This window comes from Amblyomma mixtum, chromosome 4 (genome assembly GCF_055824585.1).
Source record: "Amblyomma mixtum isolate Tamu chromosome 4, ASM5582458v1, whole genome shotgun sequence".
NCBI lineage: Eukaryota > Metazoa > Arthropoda > Arachnida > Ixodida > Ixodidae > Amblyomma > Amblyomma mixtum.
In genome coordinates this window covers 153,343,759-153,361,837 of record NC_143015.1, presented here as the reverse complement: position 1 = coordinate 153,361,837, position 18,079 = coordinate 153,343,759, and the positions used below count along the sequence as shown (strand labels likewise).

The 18,079-nt window shown below is 51.3% G+C and overlaps 1 protein-coding gene across 1 annotated transcript; it reads left to right on the top strand.

The window, feature by feature from the left end:
* Positions 1-228: 228 nt before the first annotated feature.
* On the top strand, positions 229-17,351 carry LOC149348833 (FAD-dependent oxidoreductase domain-containing protein 2-like). The gene is made up of 10 exons (XM_089585921.1): positions 229-328; positions 2,971-3,175; positions 5,843-6,009; positions 7,044-7,456; positions 9,144-9,362; positions 10,208-10,374; positions 13,617-13,782; positions 14,443-14,687; positions 15,451-15,586; positions 16,387-17,351. Exons 1-10 carry the CDS (start codon positions 302-304, stop codon positions 16,574-16,576), a joined length of 1,935 nt encoding a protein of 644 aa, XP_089442047.1. The 5' UTR covers positions 229-301; the 3' UTR covers positions 16,577-17,351.
* Positions 17,352-18,079: the final 728 nt, after the last annotated feature.

The following is an 18,079-nucleotide window of genomic DNA, read 5'->3' as shown; positions in this document are numbered from 1 at the left end:
TACATGCAAACCTGTTGCATTGTCCGAGACAGCATGCTAATTACAGTGCAAAAGAAATTCAGTAACTTTCCTGCGGTGTTAGCATATTACATGCCATACTTTAAAGGCCTTTAACACGCAGGTCTTCATAAAATCTAACGTTTTACATTCATGTAGCTAATAAGGATTTAATAGACTTCGCTGTGAAATGCGACATCTTAAGTTCTCCTTTGCTTTTCGAACTTTCAGAACTCACAGACGGCGCTATACGGTACGCTGGAACCGAGGTCTAAACAGTATCGTGGCCTGAAACTGACCGAAAATGCCAGGTGCCGTGTCGACGTCACGGGTAAGTGGACTTTGTTTCTACAACGCGGGAACTTAAAGGTGCACTGAAGAGGAATCTGAACTCGTCTTTTTGCCGCGGGAACTCTATCTACACGTTCCGAGCATTCTTAGAAAGTTCGATGTATTGCCCTGTGTGGCCGATTTCCCTCATTAAATCGAATTAACGCCCGGCTCCCGCCTTTTTTTTTTTAATTCTCCCTCGTACGGTGGGCGGAGTCGACCAACGCGGGGAGTGCCTTTCACCCAGTCCCGTGGCGGCTTGCCGCTCTACCATCCGCGGAGTAATACGTAGTAGTCCGCAGAAGCAAATAGTCCGCGCGTATTTTTATTTCTGCGGGCTTATTTTGCGGTTATATTATCTGCAAATGAAACTATTTATTCGCGGAAACCTAAAAAACAAAATGAAGCGAAAGCAAAGCCTCCACGGAGCTGGCTGAAAGGCACTCCCCGCGTTGGTCGACTCCGCCCACCGTACGTACAAGGGAGAATTCAAAAAAAAAAAAAAAGGCGGAAGCCGGGCGTTAATTCGATTTAATTAGGGAAATCGGCCACACAGGGCAATAAGTCGTAGTTTCTAAGAATGCTAGGAACGTGTAGAATGAGTTCCCGCGGCAAAAAGACGAGTTCAGAATCCTCTTCAGTGCACCTTTAAAACGTCTAACTGACAGGATTTCATTTGCTTCTAAGTTCTTGAACAACAATAGAGTGCTAAGCTAATTCACTGTCACGCCCTACCTTTCCTTACTCCACCCTGGAAGAAAAAAACTGAGAGTTTTGACGCTGTTGCATCGAGTATGACGTGCGAAAGCACTTGGTTTCGCGTTAGCCTGACTATACACTTGACTCTTGCTTAGACATTGCCTTACATTTCCTCCAAGACATTTCTTTTAAACTTTAGTAACACGTGACCTTCCCCTAGCCACACCGTACCGTAATTTCATCTCAAAGGTCAAGGGACGAGGCTTCAGAGATCCATCGGCTTATTCAGGACAGCTAGTGAAGTGCTTTCGAAATAAGAAAAAAGTAACGGCTTCACCAGCAAGCGAGAAAAAGTATCGACCTCAGGCTCTCTAATGAAAAAAAAAAAAAATCATCACCCAGAGTGAAAAAATGCACGGCTCATCTTTGCCAGTCCCCGCTTACTGTTTCCTGGTCAAATGTTTAGGGGAGTCCCCTAAGCTGGTGTAGATTTGTAACAATCGACTAATTATTCATTAGTACCCACCGCATACGTACGGCTACAAAGATAAGGTCCTTTGTAGCCATATGGAGGCGCTTAGGTGGATGCTAATGAGCATTTTTTTCTTATAACAAATCTACTCCGCCTAAGGGCCCGGGATTTCCCTAAACATTGTAATAACACCGATTTGATGTTCAATTCGCTCTCGCCCTACCATACGCCAGCCGTACAGGTTAGCTCACTTAGTATAGCGACGGCTCCGATGAGGCAGTGGTCCCGGGTCGGAACCCCGGACCAGAAAGCATTTTCCCACTACGAAGTTTCTGTGGAAGCCGCATATACCTTTCCTTTGTAGCCGTATATCTGAGCCTGATGAGATTCCAATGAGTAATAACTCTTATTTCTTACAGTCTACAGTCATATGTCTGTTTATATATGAGCCACACATATGAGCCACACTTTTTATAAAGCTAAAGTGAACTTCAACCTGTTTCGACTATCTTTACTAAGGTCAACAGTATCTGCGTGCGGTAGCGCATTGAGACCGTTATGCAAGCAGCATATGAGAAACGTGGAGGCGAACAAAGAGGGTTCAGCTTAAGTTAAGAACAACGCAGCGAGCTATGGAAAGGAAAATGATAGGTGTAGCGTTAAGAGATCGGAAGAGGGCGGAGTGGGTGAGGAAACAAACGCGGGTTAATGATATCTTAGTTGAAATCGAGGAAGAAGTGGGCTTGGGCAGGGCATGTAATGCGAAGGAAAGATAACCGCTGGTCCTTGAGGGTAACGGAGTGGATTGCAAGAGAAGGCAAGCGTAGCAGGGGACGGCAGAAAATTAGGTGGGCGGATGAGATTAAGAAGTTTGCGGGAATATGGTGGCCGCGGCTGTCGAAGGACAGGGTTAATTGGAGAGACATGGGAGAAGCCTTTGCCCTGCAGTGGGTGTAGTCAGGCTGCTGATGATGATATGAGAAATATGCAGCTAAGATAAGGCTTAATTGTACTCGGAGACTGACGAAAGCTGTCGTTTACTATTTTTTTCATCACCGTCGTCTTTAGCACAAAGCGTTACATTCCTCTTGAAACAGAGAGCATAGCCCCAAAAAGAATTTGTTTAGAACACCCATTCATAGAAAGTGTATTAAATTTTCGTAAGGGCTGCACCACAGACCACACATGGTAAATTCTCAAGAATACCTATAGCTACACTCTTGTTTACATCTTATGGCTCAGGCTCTCTTGGAAACATTCTCAATGGTCACGCACCGGAGTCTCTTAAGACATACGACACCGTGTACAACAGGGAACGTCCCTTATACAGCTCTCGCTGTCAAGTCCGTTGACCATTCACCTCTCTACGTCATCCCGTCGTGTTGCAATGACCAGATCTAAAAAACGCGAGCAAATCCTTCGCCCAGACCTTTCACCAATCACAAACAACAACTTCCGTCTTCGTCCAACAGCTCCACCTACTAGCGGTCCTGGTAACGACGTTCCTGTGCTTAACACTGGCGCGTTCCGAGGATCAACGGCAGCACGGCACGGAAGGCGACCGGAAGAAGCTCGACTACTGCGTCATCGGCGCCGGGCCGTCGGGTCTGCAGATGGCCTACTTCCTGAAGAAGGCCGGAAGGGACTACAGGGTCTTCGAGAGGAGCAACACGACGGGTATTCCGTTTCTCTCTCTCCATCTTTTCCACCTCCTCCTTCCCTCACGGCGCTTTTCGGCTGTGCCATGGCCTCCGAGATCGCTGTCAACCCTCAGTAAGACAAGCCGCCGCTCTAGGGCGCTCGGCTACTAAGCCTGCTATTTTATTTAAAGCCTACGCGCCCTAGAACCGGAGTACCCGGGTTCGATTCCCGCCGCGCTGGCCGCGTTTCCTAGGGGGCGAAACGTAAAAGGTGCCCATGTGTTGCGCGATGTCAGTACAAGTTGAAGATACCGCGGAGGCCGAAATAATTCCGGAGCCCTTCACCCCTCCGCTACAGCACCTCTTTCTCCTTTCACTCCCACTTTCATCACTACACCGCGGAACTGGGAAACAAGCCATTAACAGTCGTCGCTGTAAAAAAAATAAATGGCCTGGCTTAGCTTATGGTTAAGCCTAGGATGCGAAGCATACCGCCGGCGGAGGCTGCGCGTCCGCAAGCGAGCGCACGAGTTGAGCCCCAGCTTTCACAGCTGTTGTGACGTCAGCGCCCCTAGCGGAAGGAGCGCGAGTTAGGACGCCGGTGGAGGCTGCGCGTCCGCAAGCGAGCGCACGAGTTGAGCCCCAGCTTTCACAGCTGTTGTGACGTCAGCGCCCCTAGCGGAAGGAGCGCGAGTTAGGACGCCGGTGGAGGCTGCGCGTCCGCAAGCGAGCGCACGAGTTGAGCCCCAGCTTTCACAGCTGTTGTGACGTCAGCGCCCCTAGCGGAAGGAGCGCGAGTTAGGACGCCGGTGGAGGCTGCGCGTCCGCAAGCGAGCGCACGAGTTGAGCCCCAGCTTTCACAGCTGTTGTGACGTCAGCGCCCCTAGCGGAAGGAGCGCGAGTTAGGACGCCGGTGGAGGCTGCGCGTCCGCATGCGAGCGCACGTGCGAGTTGAGCCCCAGCTTTCACAGCTGTTGTGACGTCATATCACGTGGTGCGCCGATGTAGGTCAAGTGGTAGCTACGCGGCCGCGCGCGGCGCAGCAAGGAAGAGCTCGGTTGTGCGGCTAGTATGCTTCGCATAAAAAAAAGTCGAAGCGGTCCAGAAGCGCTGGTATTTCAAGAGGTTGGCTAGAGTCTATTTCGTACTTCTCGGCCTGCGCATGGATTGGAGACCGCGGAGATCGGCGAGGAGTAGCGCCGAAGGATCTTTTTTGACGTGAGCATATAACTTTTGCTTCTGTTCTAGAAACCAAGACGAAAAATAAAACATTTATTAGATACTTTCGGTAGTAAAACATCCCCGAATTGCCAGCACGAAACCATCTGCTCGTCATTTAGGCTGGTCCAACCAGCTACTTAGATCAAGAGGCTTTCACAACCTACGAAAGGAATTATGCGTGGACGCGTACGTCCACCATGATGCTGCACATAAAAAGTAGGTTGGAAAAAATGATGCTCCCTATATAACCTCCAGCAACTTTTCACACCGTACAGGATGAGAGGTAGACATACGAGTACTTGTGTAGCAAGCAACTCCAAAAACCTTTTCTGTGTTGCAATCTATGATCTCATTTCGCCTTTCGCAGAGCTGGCTGATATCACATTAAACACTCTCGACCTTAAACAGCGCCTGGAGAACAATCCAAACTCATCATACGCACCACACCTGATCACACAGGGCGCCATAAACAACTTGTACACCGTTTCCAATCCCTCGTTTTAAGGAGATAGCGTTAAGGCTGATGTTCTGCAGAAAACCCGGCGTAGTCGTCGTCGACGTTGTGAGCCAAAAATCTCCGTAGAAGCAGCCTAGGTTGGCCACCTAGGTCACGTGACCTTGTGGCGTCATCACAACCTGATCACCGGACTGTGGCCAAACCGACAACCGTGGCAGTTAAACTAATGATTGGGCAACAGAGGTTGCTCGGGAAGAGCAACCAGGCCAGGAGTGGCATGAGGACTCCGAGGGATCTACGAATGCGACGTCGAGAATGATCGATTCCGCACATTAGGGCACTAAACCCCCTAGAGCTATCGCGTCGTACCTTAAGGCGGAGCTCAAGTGAAAAGTGGTTTTCAGGGAAGGAAATGACGCAGTAACTGTCTCACATATCTCGGTGGACACGTGAACCATGCCGCAAAGGAAGGGAGGAAGGTGGGAGAGAAAGAGGTGCCATATAGTGGAGGTCTCCAGAATAATTTCGACCACCTGGGGATCTTTAACGTGCACTGACATCGCACCCCACGGGCGCCTTTTGCGTTCCGCCTCCATCGAAACGCGGCCGCTGCGGTCGGGTTCGAACCCCGGTACTCCGGCTCAGTAGACGAGTGTCTTAAGCATCCAGCCACCGCGGCGTGTCCCCTCCAGTCTTTGGTCCCCAAAGTGAAGTCCGTGCGCGGGTACCTTTCGTTACAAGAAAAATGGAAAGCTTTAGTAATGCACAAAAGAAAATTTCGTACTCTTCAATCTGCAAAGCAGTGCCAACAAGTACTCTATGGGCTATGGGGGCTTAACGTCCCAATGCGACTCAGGCGAGGGACGCCGTAGTGAAAGGCTCCGGAAATTTCGATCACCTGGGGTTCTTTAACGTGCACTGACATCGCACAGTACACGGGCCTCTGTAATTTCGCCTCCATCGAAATTACTAATAGGTGTTTAGCGTACACAACGCAGCAACGTCTACTTTTTTTTCTCCATGCAGGTTACTTCTTCAGCGTGTACCCGAAGCACCGGAAGCTCATCAGCATCAACAAGGTCCACACGGGTCAGCAGAACCCGGAGTTCAACCTCAGACACGATTGGAACTCGCTGCTGAGCGACGATCCGTCGCTCCTTTTCAAACACTTCTCGCGGGACTACTTTCCGCACGTAAGTGCACCCGCGCCACGTCGCCATCAACGTCAGCTCCCTTCCGAGTGACGTCAGAGGGTCGACTGTGGAGGTGAAGCTGAGAAATGATTATAGGATTGCACTTAGGTCTGCTTAAGAGCGGAAACGCGAAAGCCTTTTCCTGACCTCTCTTTCTCCTTCAATTTTCTATTTTGTGCTCATTATTTTCCTTTTTGTTTTCATTATTTCTGTTACCCCCCCCCCCCCCCCACACACACACACACAAGCAAACAAACCTGCACAGTGTTCGAAAGGCATCCACGCAGCATACGGACGTATCATCCATTCCGTCGATCCGCCGCGTGGCTCAGTGGTTAAAGCGCTCGTCTACTGAGCCGGAGTACCCGGGTGCGAACCCGACCGCGGCGGCCGTGTTTCGACTGAGGCGAAACGCAAAAGGCGCCCGTGTGTTGTGCGATGTCAGTGCACGTTAAAGATCCTCAGGTGGTCGAAATTATTCCGGAGATCTTCACTACGGCACCTCTTCATTCCTTTTTTCTTTGACTCCCTCCTTTATCCCTTCATGCATGGTTGAGGTGTCTAGCCCTAACCTTGGTGAGCCACCGCGGCGGGGTGCATGCAATGGCACCAACGACCGAAAGCTCACAAATTAAACGCAGAGGGATTAACCAGGCAAAAGTTCGGTTGGGTACCCCATACAGGAGGGTGCGCGGTTTAAAGGGGACGAAAAGGCCAAAAACACAGTATCAAACTGCTTTCCGGTGCCAAAGAGCCCCACGTGTCTTGTTTTGAGCCAATTGACTGTTGCTCCCCCTATATCTTCCTGCTAATTTCAAATCAAGTTTATTTTTCAAAACTAGTACAATACTGATGGCCTACGCCAGCAAAAGGCTGTGCACGCAGCTTAACTAGGCCAGGCCTCCTCTTTCCTAATACCTGCGGTGGGTATAGTAGGTGGGTAACCGACCACGTTATGGTTATCTTCACGTCCTACATACTGCTCTACATCGCTTTACCAAAACGCGGACGCGGCCTGAACGGCTTTCCCGCAGGCTGACACCATGGTCAAGTACCTGGACGAGTACCGGCGGAAGCTTGACCTGCGCGTCCAGTTCGACACCGATGTCCGCAACGTCCGGCGGCTGCCCAAGGAGGCGCCTACGGGCCACCGGTTCCAGTTCGAGGACCAGCGCGGAGACAGCTACCTGTGCAAGTACGTGCTCGTGGCCAACGGCATGTCCAAGCCCAACGAGCCGTACTTCGAGGGCCACGAGATGACCGTGGGCTACGAGGAGGTGTCCACGGACATCGCTGACTTCGAGGCCAAGACGGTGCTCATCCTGGGACGCGGCAACTCGGCCTTCGAGACTGCGAACCACGTGGCCGGAGTCGCCAACTACGTCCACCTCCTGGCCAGCTCGCCGCCCCGGTTCGCCTGGAGCACACACTACGTGGGCGACCTCAGGTACCACACTGCTCGAGGGCATCGATCAGGCTGTGGCGAGTGTTATGCGATGTGGATGCACGTTAATAGAAACCATTAGCATACCGTGTTACCGGATTACCGGCAGCCCGCGCACCGTCAGTGCGCATGCGCAGATCGCCTAGAGAGCACCAGATGGCGCCAGGCACCTGGAAACTGTGCGCACGCTTGCCGCACTGGACCAATCAGAGCGTGCACACTGGCGATGGGCGGGCTCCTGGTAGTCCGGTAAAGCTGACCGAAACACGTACGGTAAAGATGCCTATTAACGTACCGTGTACCCTCTTAATAGACACCTTTAGCATACCGTGTACCGTAATACCGCTACCGTTATCACAGTACCGGAAGCCCACCCTCCGCCCATGAGCACGCGCTGATTGGTTCCGACGCTGCGGGCGCGAGCACAGCTGCCGGGTATGTGGCCCCATCTGGCGCCCTCAAGGCAATTTGCGCATGCGCATTGGCTGCGTGCAGGCTCCCGGTACTCCGGTACCGGTAACACATTACACTGCATGCTAAAGGTGTCTACTGTTACCGTGTCCGGAGTACCGGTAACAGTAACCGCTGGGCTTCCGTCGGTACCGGAATTCCAGTTGGATACAGATCAGGAATGGAGCGGCAAATGCTCCTCAAAGAATGCCCACCAGCCAGTGGCGTCGACCGATTCTCATGACGTCGTGGTTAATCCCTTTGTACCTGCTAACGTGACACCGCGGGGGGTGGCAACCAGTCGACGCCATTTGCTGGAGGACCTACTTTGAGGGTCACCTGCCGCTTCTTTCTTGAGTTGTATACGGCCGTAATAGTCTTTGTAAAAAGTATACAGCCCGAGCTAGGGGTCTGCTTCTGAGCCCTGCAGTGCGGCTCCTCTTGCATACTCAGGGACCCTAATCTCAGGAAGGCGGGAGGAATTTACGTCCTCAACCCTCCCAAGCTTAGGACTGTCAAATATGCTTAAAGAGCCCCACTACACGGCTTGGGAGCAAACACCTTGGGCTGTATATTTTTGACAAAGGCTTATGGTTTATGAAGGTTTAACGTGCCAAAGCAACTCAGACTACGATGGACACCTTAGTGGAGGGCTCCGGAAATTTCGACCACCTAGGGTTCTTTAAAGTGCACTGCCATCGCACAGTACAGGGGCCTCTGGAATTTCGCCTTCATCGAAATTCCGCTGCCGCGGCCGGGATCGAACCCACGTCTTTCGGGTCAATAGCCGAGCACCATAATCACTGAGCCAACGGGGCGACTGCACGCCCCGCATTCAAGGCGGTATACCTGTATTGCCACTGTAGACATCATCGCCACAATCTTAACTGCCAAATACGCCAATAATTCTTGCACAATTCACTTAACTCTTACATACCGGAGTCAGAGTGCAAACGTACGTAAGCCGCCGGGGTGGCTCAGGGGTTATGGCGCTCGGCTGCTGACGCGAATGACGCGGGTTCCATCCCGGCATCGGCGGTCGAATTCCGATGGACGCGAAATTCTAGAGGCCCGCGTGTACAGTGCGATGTCAGTGCACGTTAAGGAACCCCAAGTGGTCAAAATTTCCGGAGCCCTCCACTACGGCGTCCCTCATGGCCTGAGTCGCTCCGGGACGTTAAACCCCATAAACCAAGGGTACGCAACTGTAGGTGTGCATCGGCTCTGTTCGCTGGTGCAGGGCGGTGAACAACGAGCTTCTGGACCACTACCAGCTCAAGTCCCTGGACGGCCTGCTCGAGGCCAACCTGAACATCCTGCGCCTGGTGCGAACCCAGTCGGGCAGGTTGGCGCTGCAGCTGCGCAACGACAGCTCCTTCAACTACGTGCCACCCGACGACCAGTACGACGTGGTGGTGCGCTGCCTGGGCTTCGTCTACGACGACGCCATGTTCTCGCCGTGAGTGCTTTGTTAACGCTTGGGGGTACCACACGGCCTACGCAGTCATTGCAAAGGTTTATCGCAGGCTACGTGTTTTTCATACTTACGCGATAGCGTTAAAGGCCACGTTACACAGAAAACCCGAAGTCGGCGTAGTGAGGGAAAAAATCACGGGCATGGCTCTGGCAGGTGATCCTCAGAGAGCAATCCAGGAGGCAGGTGGGCAACCTAGGTCACTTGCGGCGTCATCACAACCTGCCCACCCGATAGTGAACAAACTGCCAACCGTGGAAGGGGGCAGTTAAATTAATGATTGGTCGCTCGGCAAGAGCAACCTGAGCCGCACAAGGCCCACCGCTGGGAGCACCTGCCATCGCAGGGAGGTGGCGTATCGCTTAACCGCTGCATCACTGCGCCAGGACTCCCAGGGACATATATGAATGCGAAGTTGAGAATGACTTTCAGCATATATGTGAATTAACCCAATACGCTACTCCAATTATGCTACCTTACGACCACCTAATGACTGGTTTTCCTGTGGTTCAAGCATCAGTTGAGGCCAGTCTAGCATTCTTCTCAGAAGTATTAACTGCTTGTCACTGAGCTATGTTCGCCGTATGTTTCGAACCTGTGCAAAGGCATCAAATGTCACGTCCACAGACTGCATCCAGCCGTTGCTGGTTCGAGAAAGCTTATGGGTGCAAGGACTTGGAAACATATGCATCCTGCAGCTTGGAAGTGATATGCTAAGCATTCGACTAAACCAATGTGTTACAGTGGTGTCGTTGAATGCACAGTGCTAATTCGCGCTGTTTATTGCTCCTGTAGTAAGAATGAGCCCCCCGCGCGTGTACTGTTCGCAGCTGTACCAAGCCAGAGCGGAGCGCCGTCCGCAAGGGAAAGTTCCCGCTCATCAACCGGGACTACGAGTCGGCCAACGTCCCGGACATGTACTTCATCGGCTCCACGGCACACTCGCTCGACTTCCGGGAGACAGCCGGAGGCTTCATCCACGGTTTCCGTTACACCGGTGAGCGAGCTGATGCGAACTAGGCAAACAATACCTGTACGTCGCGAGCAGCAACCGGAGCTATTTGATGATGCTTGCGAAACTCCACTCTGAAAACCGGATGTCATCCGTTGCCACTTAGCAGGGGTTAACCAGAGCTCTTTGATATTACCAGCTCTGCGAGGCTTCCCATACGGGGTCCATGTATCAAAAAAAAAAAAAAAACCGGTGGTCCGAGTGGGCCCAAATTCGGGTGTTTACGGATTGACGACGCCCGCGGTCAATAACGTAAACTGCGTTCAAGTTGCGAACTTGGAGATTGTTGATAAACTCACAAACGACCAGCAACATAATCAAGGAAACAGATGCGCCAACGAAAGTGCATAGAAATAGCAGTTCAAGAGATAAAGTATGAGGTAAAAGAAGCAAGAAAAGAAAAGCTTCTCAGGACATAATGGCGATATATCGCGACAGCTTTTATTGGCCACTTCTTGATGGCGCCACTATCCGTAAGGTCCCGAAGACTGGTCACTTTTTGAATCGAAGCTTCCCATCTGGACGGTGACGTCATGGATGACCCTGCAGCCATTGTTTTCTCATTATATTCGCGCTTTTAGCAGCGCTGAGCAGACAGTCTGAACGCCGCATGGGGTGCGACAGTGTGCTTAACTTCCGAATTTGACCCAATCAGAGCTCCAGATGGGGTGTTCCTGCAACAACGCAGCCCAGCGGCGTCCGGTTTCGCTGACTGAATTTCGCGCTGAAAGCGACCGGGTGCAGTCACAAGAAGCCGAAGTGAACCTTTCACAAAAGCCTGCTAATTTCTTTCGGCAGAGAGTTACTCTGACATCCAATCAACTCAACCACACACAACCTCCTGAAAGCTCCGCAGGCGATCGCACTCAGCGAGGTATCCCAAACTCGGCGAACAATGAACGGGCCTGAAGTTCATTACGGGGCAGCAACCCGTTAGTAAGAATTTAAAAAAAAGTTTCTTGAACCCTCGCAGGGGAGATTTTCAAAAATGCCATTCACGTCGCGTGTGCTGCAATTCGATCGGAAGCCGCGTACAGCCGGAAGCAAAACCGCGAGGCCAGAATGAGCTCTAGCCCCGCTTGGAAGCGCGCTTCACGCAGCGGCGCGGGTGAAGCAACGCGAATGCTACAATTAAAAATTAATTAATATTAGATGACTAGCCTGCTAGCTAAGACGTCATAGCTGCATCCTAATGCACATGACTGCCGACAATGCTATGCGAAGCAAGCGGTCCTCCAGCTCAAAAAAAAAGCAAATTTTTAAAGGGGCTGTGAAGGGGCTCTAATAAAGTTGCGCACAAACGTTAGCGCAAAATACGAAACATTCACAAGAAAGGTGGACAAGGCAGCGCGTTGTCTTGTCCACCTTTCTTGTGAATGTCACGTCTTTTGCGCTAACGTTTGTACAGTCTTTGTCAAAAGTAACCATGCTCCATGGTTTGCTTCTCATTCGTATAACACAGCCCACACGGCTTCCCTAAAGATCAAAAAGTTCTTTGAAGGTGAGAACAGGGGTTCTTCTTACCATACAGAGATTTAGAGCTTGAAAGCTGGCATAATAGCTTTAATATACGACTGAGAAGAAAAACGTGCAGCCTGGTTACTTTTGACAAAGACTGTACATACAGAACTATGCACCGACTAGCCCAGCAACAAGTGTTACTTCAATAAAGTTGCGGCATGCCTGGGATGTTAAAGCACACCGCGTCATATATATTGTCCAGCAATAATTTTAAGCATGAAATGCTTTTAGCTCCCGTTGTCGGCAGTGTGGTGACGTCACGCCGAGACCGAGAGCCAACATCCGGGCACTGAATCCCACTCATCCGGGCACTGAATTCTACTCATCCGGGCTCTGAAACGAGAACATCCGGGCACCGTACGAGATTTAACGAGTTTCAACGAGACTCTCTAAGCCCTCCTACGGGACCGGCATACAAGCGCCGGTTGCTCTCCAAACGAGTCACAAAAAATAACTGTTGCAAGTGTCTTCTCAGTGTTCATCAAGATATCACTCGAGCTGTGCATTAGATAATGCACGGAATTATAATTTCCGATTTCTAATAACGCGTGCGAAAAGCACATAAATGCCACGATACACTTCGTTGTCATACGTGATCTGTTAGGGGCTTCGCGCATCGAAGCAAAGCCGCGCAGGCGCACAGGGGCCCGGGGGAGGAGCTTCGTGTCGTCTGCTACCGCTTGCACCTCGCTTGAGTACGCTTGAGGTGCGCGCAGCGCTGTAGCAGACGACACGAAGCTCCTGCCCCGGGCCCCTGTGCGCCTGCGCGGCTTTGCTTCGATGCGCGAACGCGCCGGATCCGCTGGCGCTCCGCGGAGCGCGGCCACGCGGAGCTGTGTTGGACCACCCTGTACATTCTTGTCAGGCCTGCGTCTCGTCGTGCCCGCGTACGCTTCTGCATCGTCCTGGATTTCAATGCCGCCACCGTCACAGCTGCTTAAGCCGAGCAATGGAGCCTGACGAAAGGAGAGCTACGAAGATCGCTTTGCGACTGATACGCCACAGCAGAAGAATGCTCGCCCCTGCCGACAACGCCATGAAGACGCTGAGCGCGCTGCCCTGTTCGAAGAAGAAAAGCGGTTCAAGGCGGCGGCACGACAGGCAGCAAAATACGCCAGAGAGACACGGCGCACTGCCCAGCTAGAAGAACAGCGCCTGAAGGAGGCGGCACGACAGGCAGCTAAACACCCCAGAGAGCATTGTCCAGCTTGATAGGCCCGTAAACATTTCATGCTTACTCTACTCTCGGTTACGGGAGAGGCAGAGATTTTTTTTTTAATGCGCTTTGTAGAAGTTGAGTTATCTGTAGTCAAAATTTGAATTTCAGCGTCTTCGTCCTTTGCACGCCGAAACCCGCGGCGCTCCTCCGTCGGCCCCACCTCCGGGGGCGGAGCTTCCTGACCACCGCGAAGCTACGCGGCTTATTTACCGCGGTTATGGTAGCAGCCTGACTTCTGAAAGAGGCTAACCAACTTGTATACGCAGGTGCGAGCGACGAAGGGCGCGAGCATAAAAAAAATCGCCGGGAAGGGCTCTCCAACTTCCGCGCGTGATTGTGGGTCTCTGAAGACTGTGCAGTGAATTATTTGACTCAGGTTTTCATGGCTACACAATGTAGTGATTGAACGAGTTGGTGTGGTCTCTTTGTAAGGTGCTTCAGAGCCCCTTTCAAAACTGTAGACAGTCTTAGGTGACACGCCCTGCAGCTCGCGCCCTGCACCGACTGCTCGAGTGGAAGAACCACGGAGTGCCGTGGCCCAGCGAACGGCGGCCACTGGCGCAGCTGGTGGATGCTATCGTGACGAGGATCAACGAGGCCTCGGGGATCTACCAGATGCACCACTACCTCGGTGACGTCATCATTTTGGACCGGTAGGTGCGATACGCAGACGATCGGCGCCTTTTACGAGCAGCGCAGAGCATACCATGTTGGGCTTTCAGTGTGAAAGCACTTCTAGCCGCATTCTCAGAGTTTCAGCGGTGTGTCTGTGTGAAGCCTCTCAGTAGCAAGTGTAACTAACTCAATGGGTCGGTGGACACCTCAATCGCGCTGCGAGTACAGCAGCAAAATTCAGCTATAAATTATACGCCACAAGGTAACGTGACCTAGGTGGCAAGACGCCCTCCTCCCATTGGCTACAACTGGTGCGACGCTTCTCCGAACCAGAGTTTACCGGATCGAGTTACGCCCTCCTCCTAGTGGCTACAGCTGGCTCTACGCTTCTCCGAACATACCCGAGCTTCCTCCCATTGGCTGCAGCTTGCGTGACGTTCCTCCGAAATACCCCGAATTTGCAGCCAATGAAAGAAAGCTCGGGTAAGTTCGGAGGAGCGTCGCGCCACCTGTAGCCAATGGGAGGAGGGCGTCGCACCACCTAAGTTACGTAACACTGTGGCGTAAGCTTTGGTCAGTTCGGAGCACAAGACAAGATCCTTGTTCGAGGTTGGTACGTCTGGAGCAGTGTTTTCGTACTAATAACGCGAGTATATATATTTTAAGCGTCTGCTTTTGCCCTCGGCCCTCGTGTGCAGGAACAAACTGGAGTTCGAGTACCTGCAGGAGTTCCCGCTGTCGCTGCTTCCTCAGCTGGAGGAGAAAACGGGGCGCCCCGCCCGGGGTCGCGAGGTGCTGGTGGTGGCGATGCGCTACCACCCGGACTTCTCGGGCCCGAGGCTGGACACCTTCCACTCGCAGCGGTCCACGGACGACGTGGAGAAGGCACACCTCTCCAACTTCCTCCACCCGGTTGTCTACTACTATGCCAACCTCGAAGAGGGTCAGTACAGGGTCGTCTATTCTAGCGGGTCGAGCCGGAAGTCGACCGCACCGACTCAACTCGATCCGACCGTGTTTGCATGAACCCGTTTCTAGCAAGCATGGGGTGCCTCGACGCTGGTAGCTCCAATACGGTGCTAAACGTGTAATGCGGAAACATTCTTAAATTTACACGCCAACCTGTAAGAGGGTCAGTATACAGGATAAATCACCTACTCCAGCGGGTCGAGTCGGAAGTCGACCGCACCGACTAAACTCGACCCGACCGCGTTTGCATGACCTCGTTTCTGGCGAGCATGGGGTGCCTCGACGTTGGCAGCTCCAATACGGTGCCAGACGTGTAGTGCGGAAACGTTTCTAAATTTATACCCGACTTCGACGCCTATAAACAGTATTGGTTTGGTTCTAAGGGGTTTAACGTACCAAAGCGACTCAGGCTATGAGGGATGCTGTAGTGGAGGGCTCTGGATAATCATGACCTGCTAAGTCTTTAGCATACACAGTCATCGCACAGTTCACGCACCTCTACAGCATTTCGCCTCCGTCGACATGCGATCGAAGTCGAACTCGCGTCTTTCGGGCCAGCAGCCGAGCATCATAACCAACGAGCGACGGCTCCTAGAAAGGGCACTGTACGACGTTCTGGACCTCAACCCACATCACAACACCATCAATTGGCCCGCGCACAAAAATAGCGTAGTGCTCCTATGCAATACTCCTATGCGTAGTGCAATACTATGTCTTCCCGTTCTCTGGACGCGCAGCCGCAGAGACCGGTGCGGAAGTGGAGAACAAGCACGGCAACCCAGGACCCCCCGTGCCTGACCGAATCCACCACGTGCTCGAAGACTTCTTGACCCGCTGGACGTCGCCGCACCTACACATCGAGCCGCTGCGAAGGTGAGTACAACGGGCTCTTCGTACGCCGATGCCCGCATTTCTTCTAGGCGGTGGGGTGTGTCCTTTATAAAAATGGTCTATAGACTTCTCATAGACTCTAATGCCTTCCTACAGATATTTCTTTTCGTCTGTTCTTAGCCTACAAACAGTCTACTAAAAACGATGACCATAAACCTATAGATTGCCTAGACTGTTCTCTAGGATTTGTCTATAACGAGTCTATAGAACTCTTCGAGACTCTACTGCCTTCCTATAGATATTTCTTTTTGTCTATTCATAATCTAGAGACTGCCTTAGACAAGTCTACCAAAAACGATGGCCATAAATCTATAGATTGTCTATAGACTGTCTATAGCATTTGTATTGCCTATAGACTGTTCTTTAGGATTTGTCTATAGCTTTTATAGACAGAAGTCTGTAGACGGTCTACAAATTTTTGTAAGGGTATGCTGGAAGCTGGCTGATCATTGCCAGGAGCGGGGGGGGGGGGGGGGTGAGGTACTTTCGGGGGAACCCGTGTCACCCCTTGGATACATTCCTGGCACCAAAACTGCACACTCGTCACGTGCCATTTGCTCTTTTTACGGGATGCATGAAAATCTGGTGAGAGTTACAATCAAATACATTGCACTTTTTTTTCTGACCGTGAAAACCGGTGCGCATCACCATCGAGGGCGCATTAGAATCGAGTAAATACGGCACATTCATTGTGTCGGCAATTCCTTGGGCGGACTCACTATAAAAGGGAAATAAATCCACTGAAACCTTCACACGCTGACTCGCCGAATAATTACACGCAGGTTTCTCGAATCGTGCCTGGGCATTGACCTGCGTCGCTACCGGAGCACCGAATGCTTCGCCAAGCTCCTGGACGGGGCGACAGACACGTCGTCGCCGCTCCCGCTGAGTTGCGTGCAGCGGCCAGAGTTCGAGACCAGCCACTTCCTGCACCCGGAGCACGAACAGGGAGAGACTTTCTCCCGGAAGTAAATCGACGACATGGCCGCGCTGGCACAGCATGGATTCGATAGAGCTAATACAACAGGGCCTGGCAGGGTTCAGGTCCTGAGCATGTGTACAATAGCATGAGAATCTCGTTGATTCGAGCTTACAGCTTACCCGAAGTACATGTCACCATCACATGCAGTTGAAGGAGCTCAATCAGGCTATCGTAAATTCGGACTATGCATAATTCGAACAAATTTTTGGCTCCTTCCGAGTTCAAATTATTGATATTCGACAAGCTTTCCCTCCCACTCATTACGCTCCAGTTACATGGCCGTCTTCTCTGTTAAAAGACTGAGCACTACTAGCTGCAGATTAGATAATAAAAGGTACATACACATATATAGAAACACATGTATGTGTGCACATTTTTAATCTTGCGTATGTGCAATCGTTAAGATGCCCTGTCTGGCCATCTCATAGCCCTGGTTTTTGTAAATGTGATGTGTGTATCAGGTATGCTAAAGCCTTTATAGTGTTATATCTATGTTCACCAACATTTCCTACATGTATAATGCAAAGCGTTCCTTTTCATGCTTTACACATTTTCTCGCCATTGAATTCCAGCAAACAGCACCAGGGAAAGTCATCACCAAAAATGATGAACAAATGGCATCACTCATGGTTCAACAGTACAGACAACACGAACACAGTGAACAAACGCTGTTCCGTGCGTTCACATCGTCCCTTCCAGTGCTGTTAAGCCACGACTCAGTACCAACTCCACCTTGGGGGATTCCCCTAAACATTTGACCAACACAGTTCTACTCCACCTTGGGGGATTCCCCTAAACATTTGACCAACACAGTTCCCACTTCGAGTTATTGATCAATTCGCTCTCGCCCTACCATAAGCTTGACGTCCTGGTTAGCTCAATTGGTAGAGCGACTGCTCCGGTGAAGCGGTGGTCCTGGGTTCAAACCCTGGACCAGGACGAATTTTTCTTTAACTACGAAGTTTCTGAGAAAGCTGTATAGCTTTCCTTTGTAGCCGTATGGCTGCGCTTGGGTGGATGACAATGAGTAATTACTCCCTTATTACAACTTGCCAATATTGCAGCTTTAATTAAAAGCTATCATATAAAGTCGCTTCTTAACAAGCATGAATCCCTTTTGAAAATCGCTGTTGTGCTGCTGTTGGAATGGCTTATACCATATAATTGTCCTAAGCTAGCTAGAGACTTGCATCATGGCTTCGAGAAGGTGGGGTCACTTGTTTCATTTGATGAACTCAGCACAGTGAAATTTTCAGGGACGTTAACTATGTGGAGTATTTTTGTGGCGTAAACTGCTCGTGTACGTCAGCCTGGTCAATAAAGTGAGTAACTCTCTAGATAACCAACATATAGTCCAATATAACCTGCATGCTAATGTAATGCTACTTTACCCTAAATGGCTGATATCAGCCCACCTGTTAGCGTGGTAATACTGGTGGCGTGAGCGCCAAACATTACAGCGTACAGATGTTATTCACAAGGAGAATGTTAGA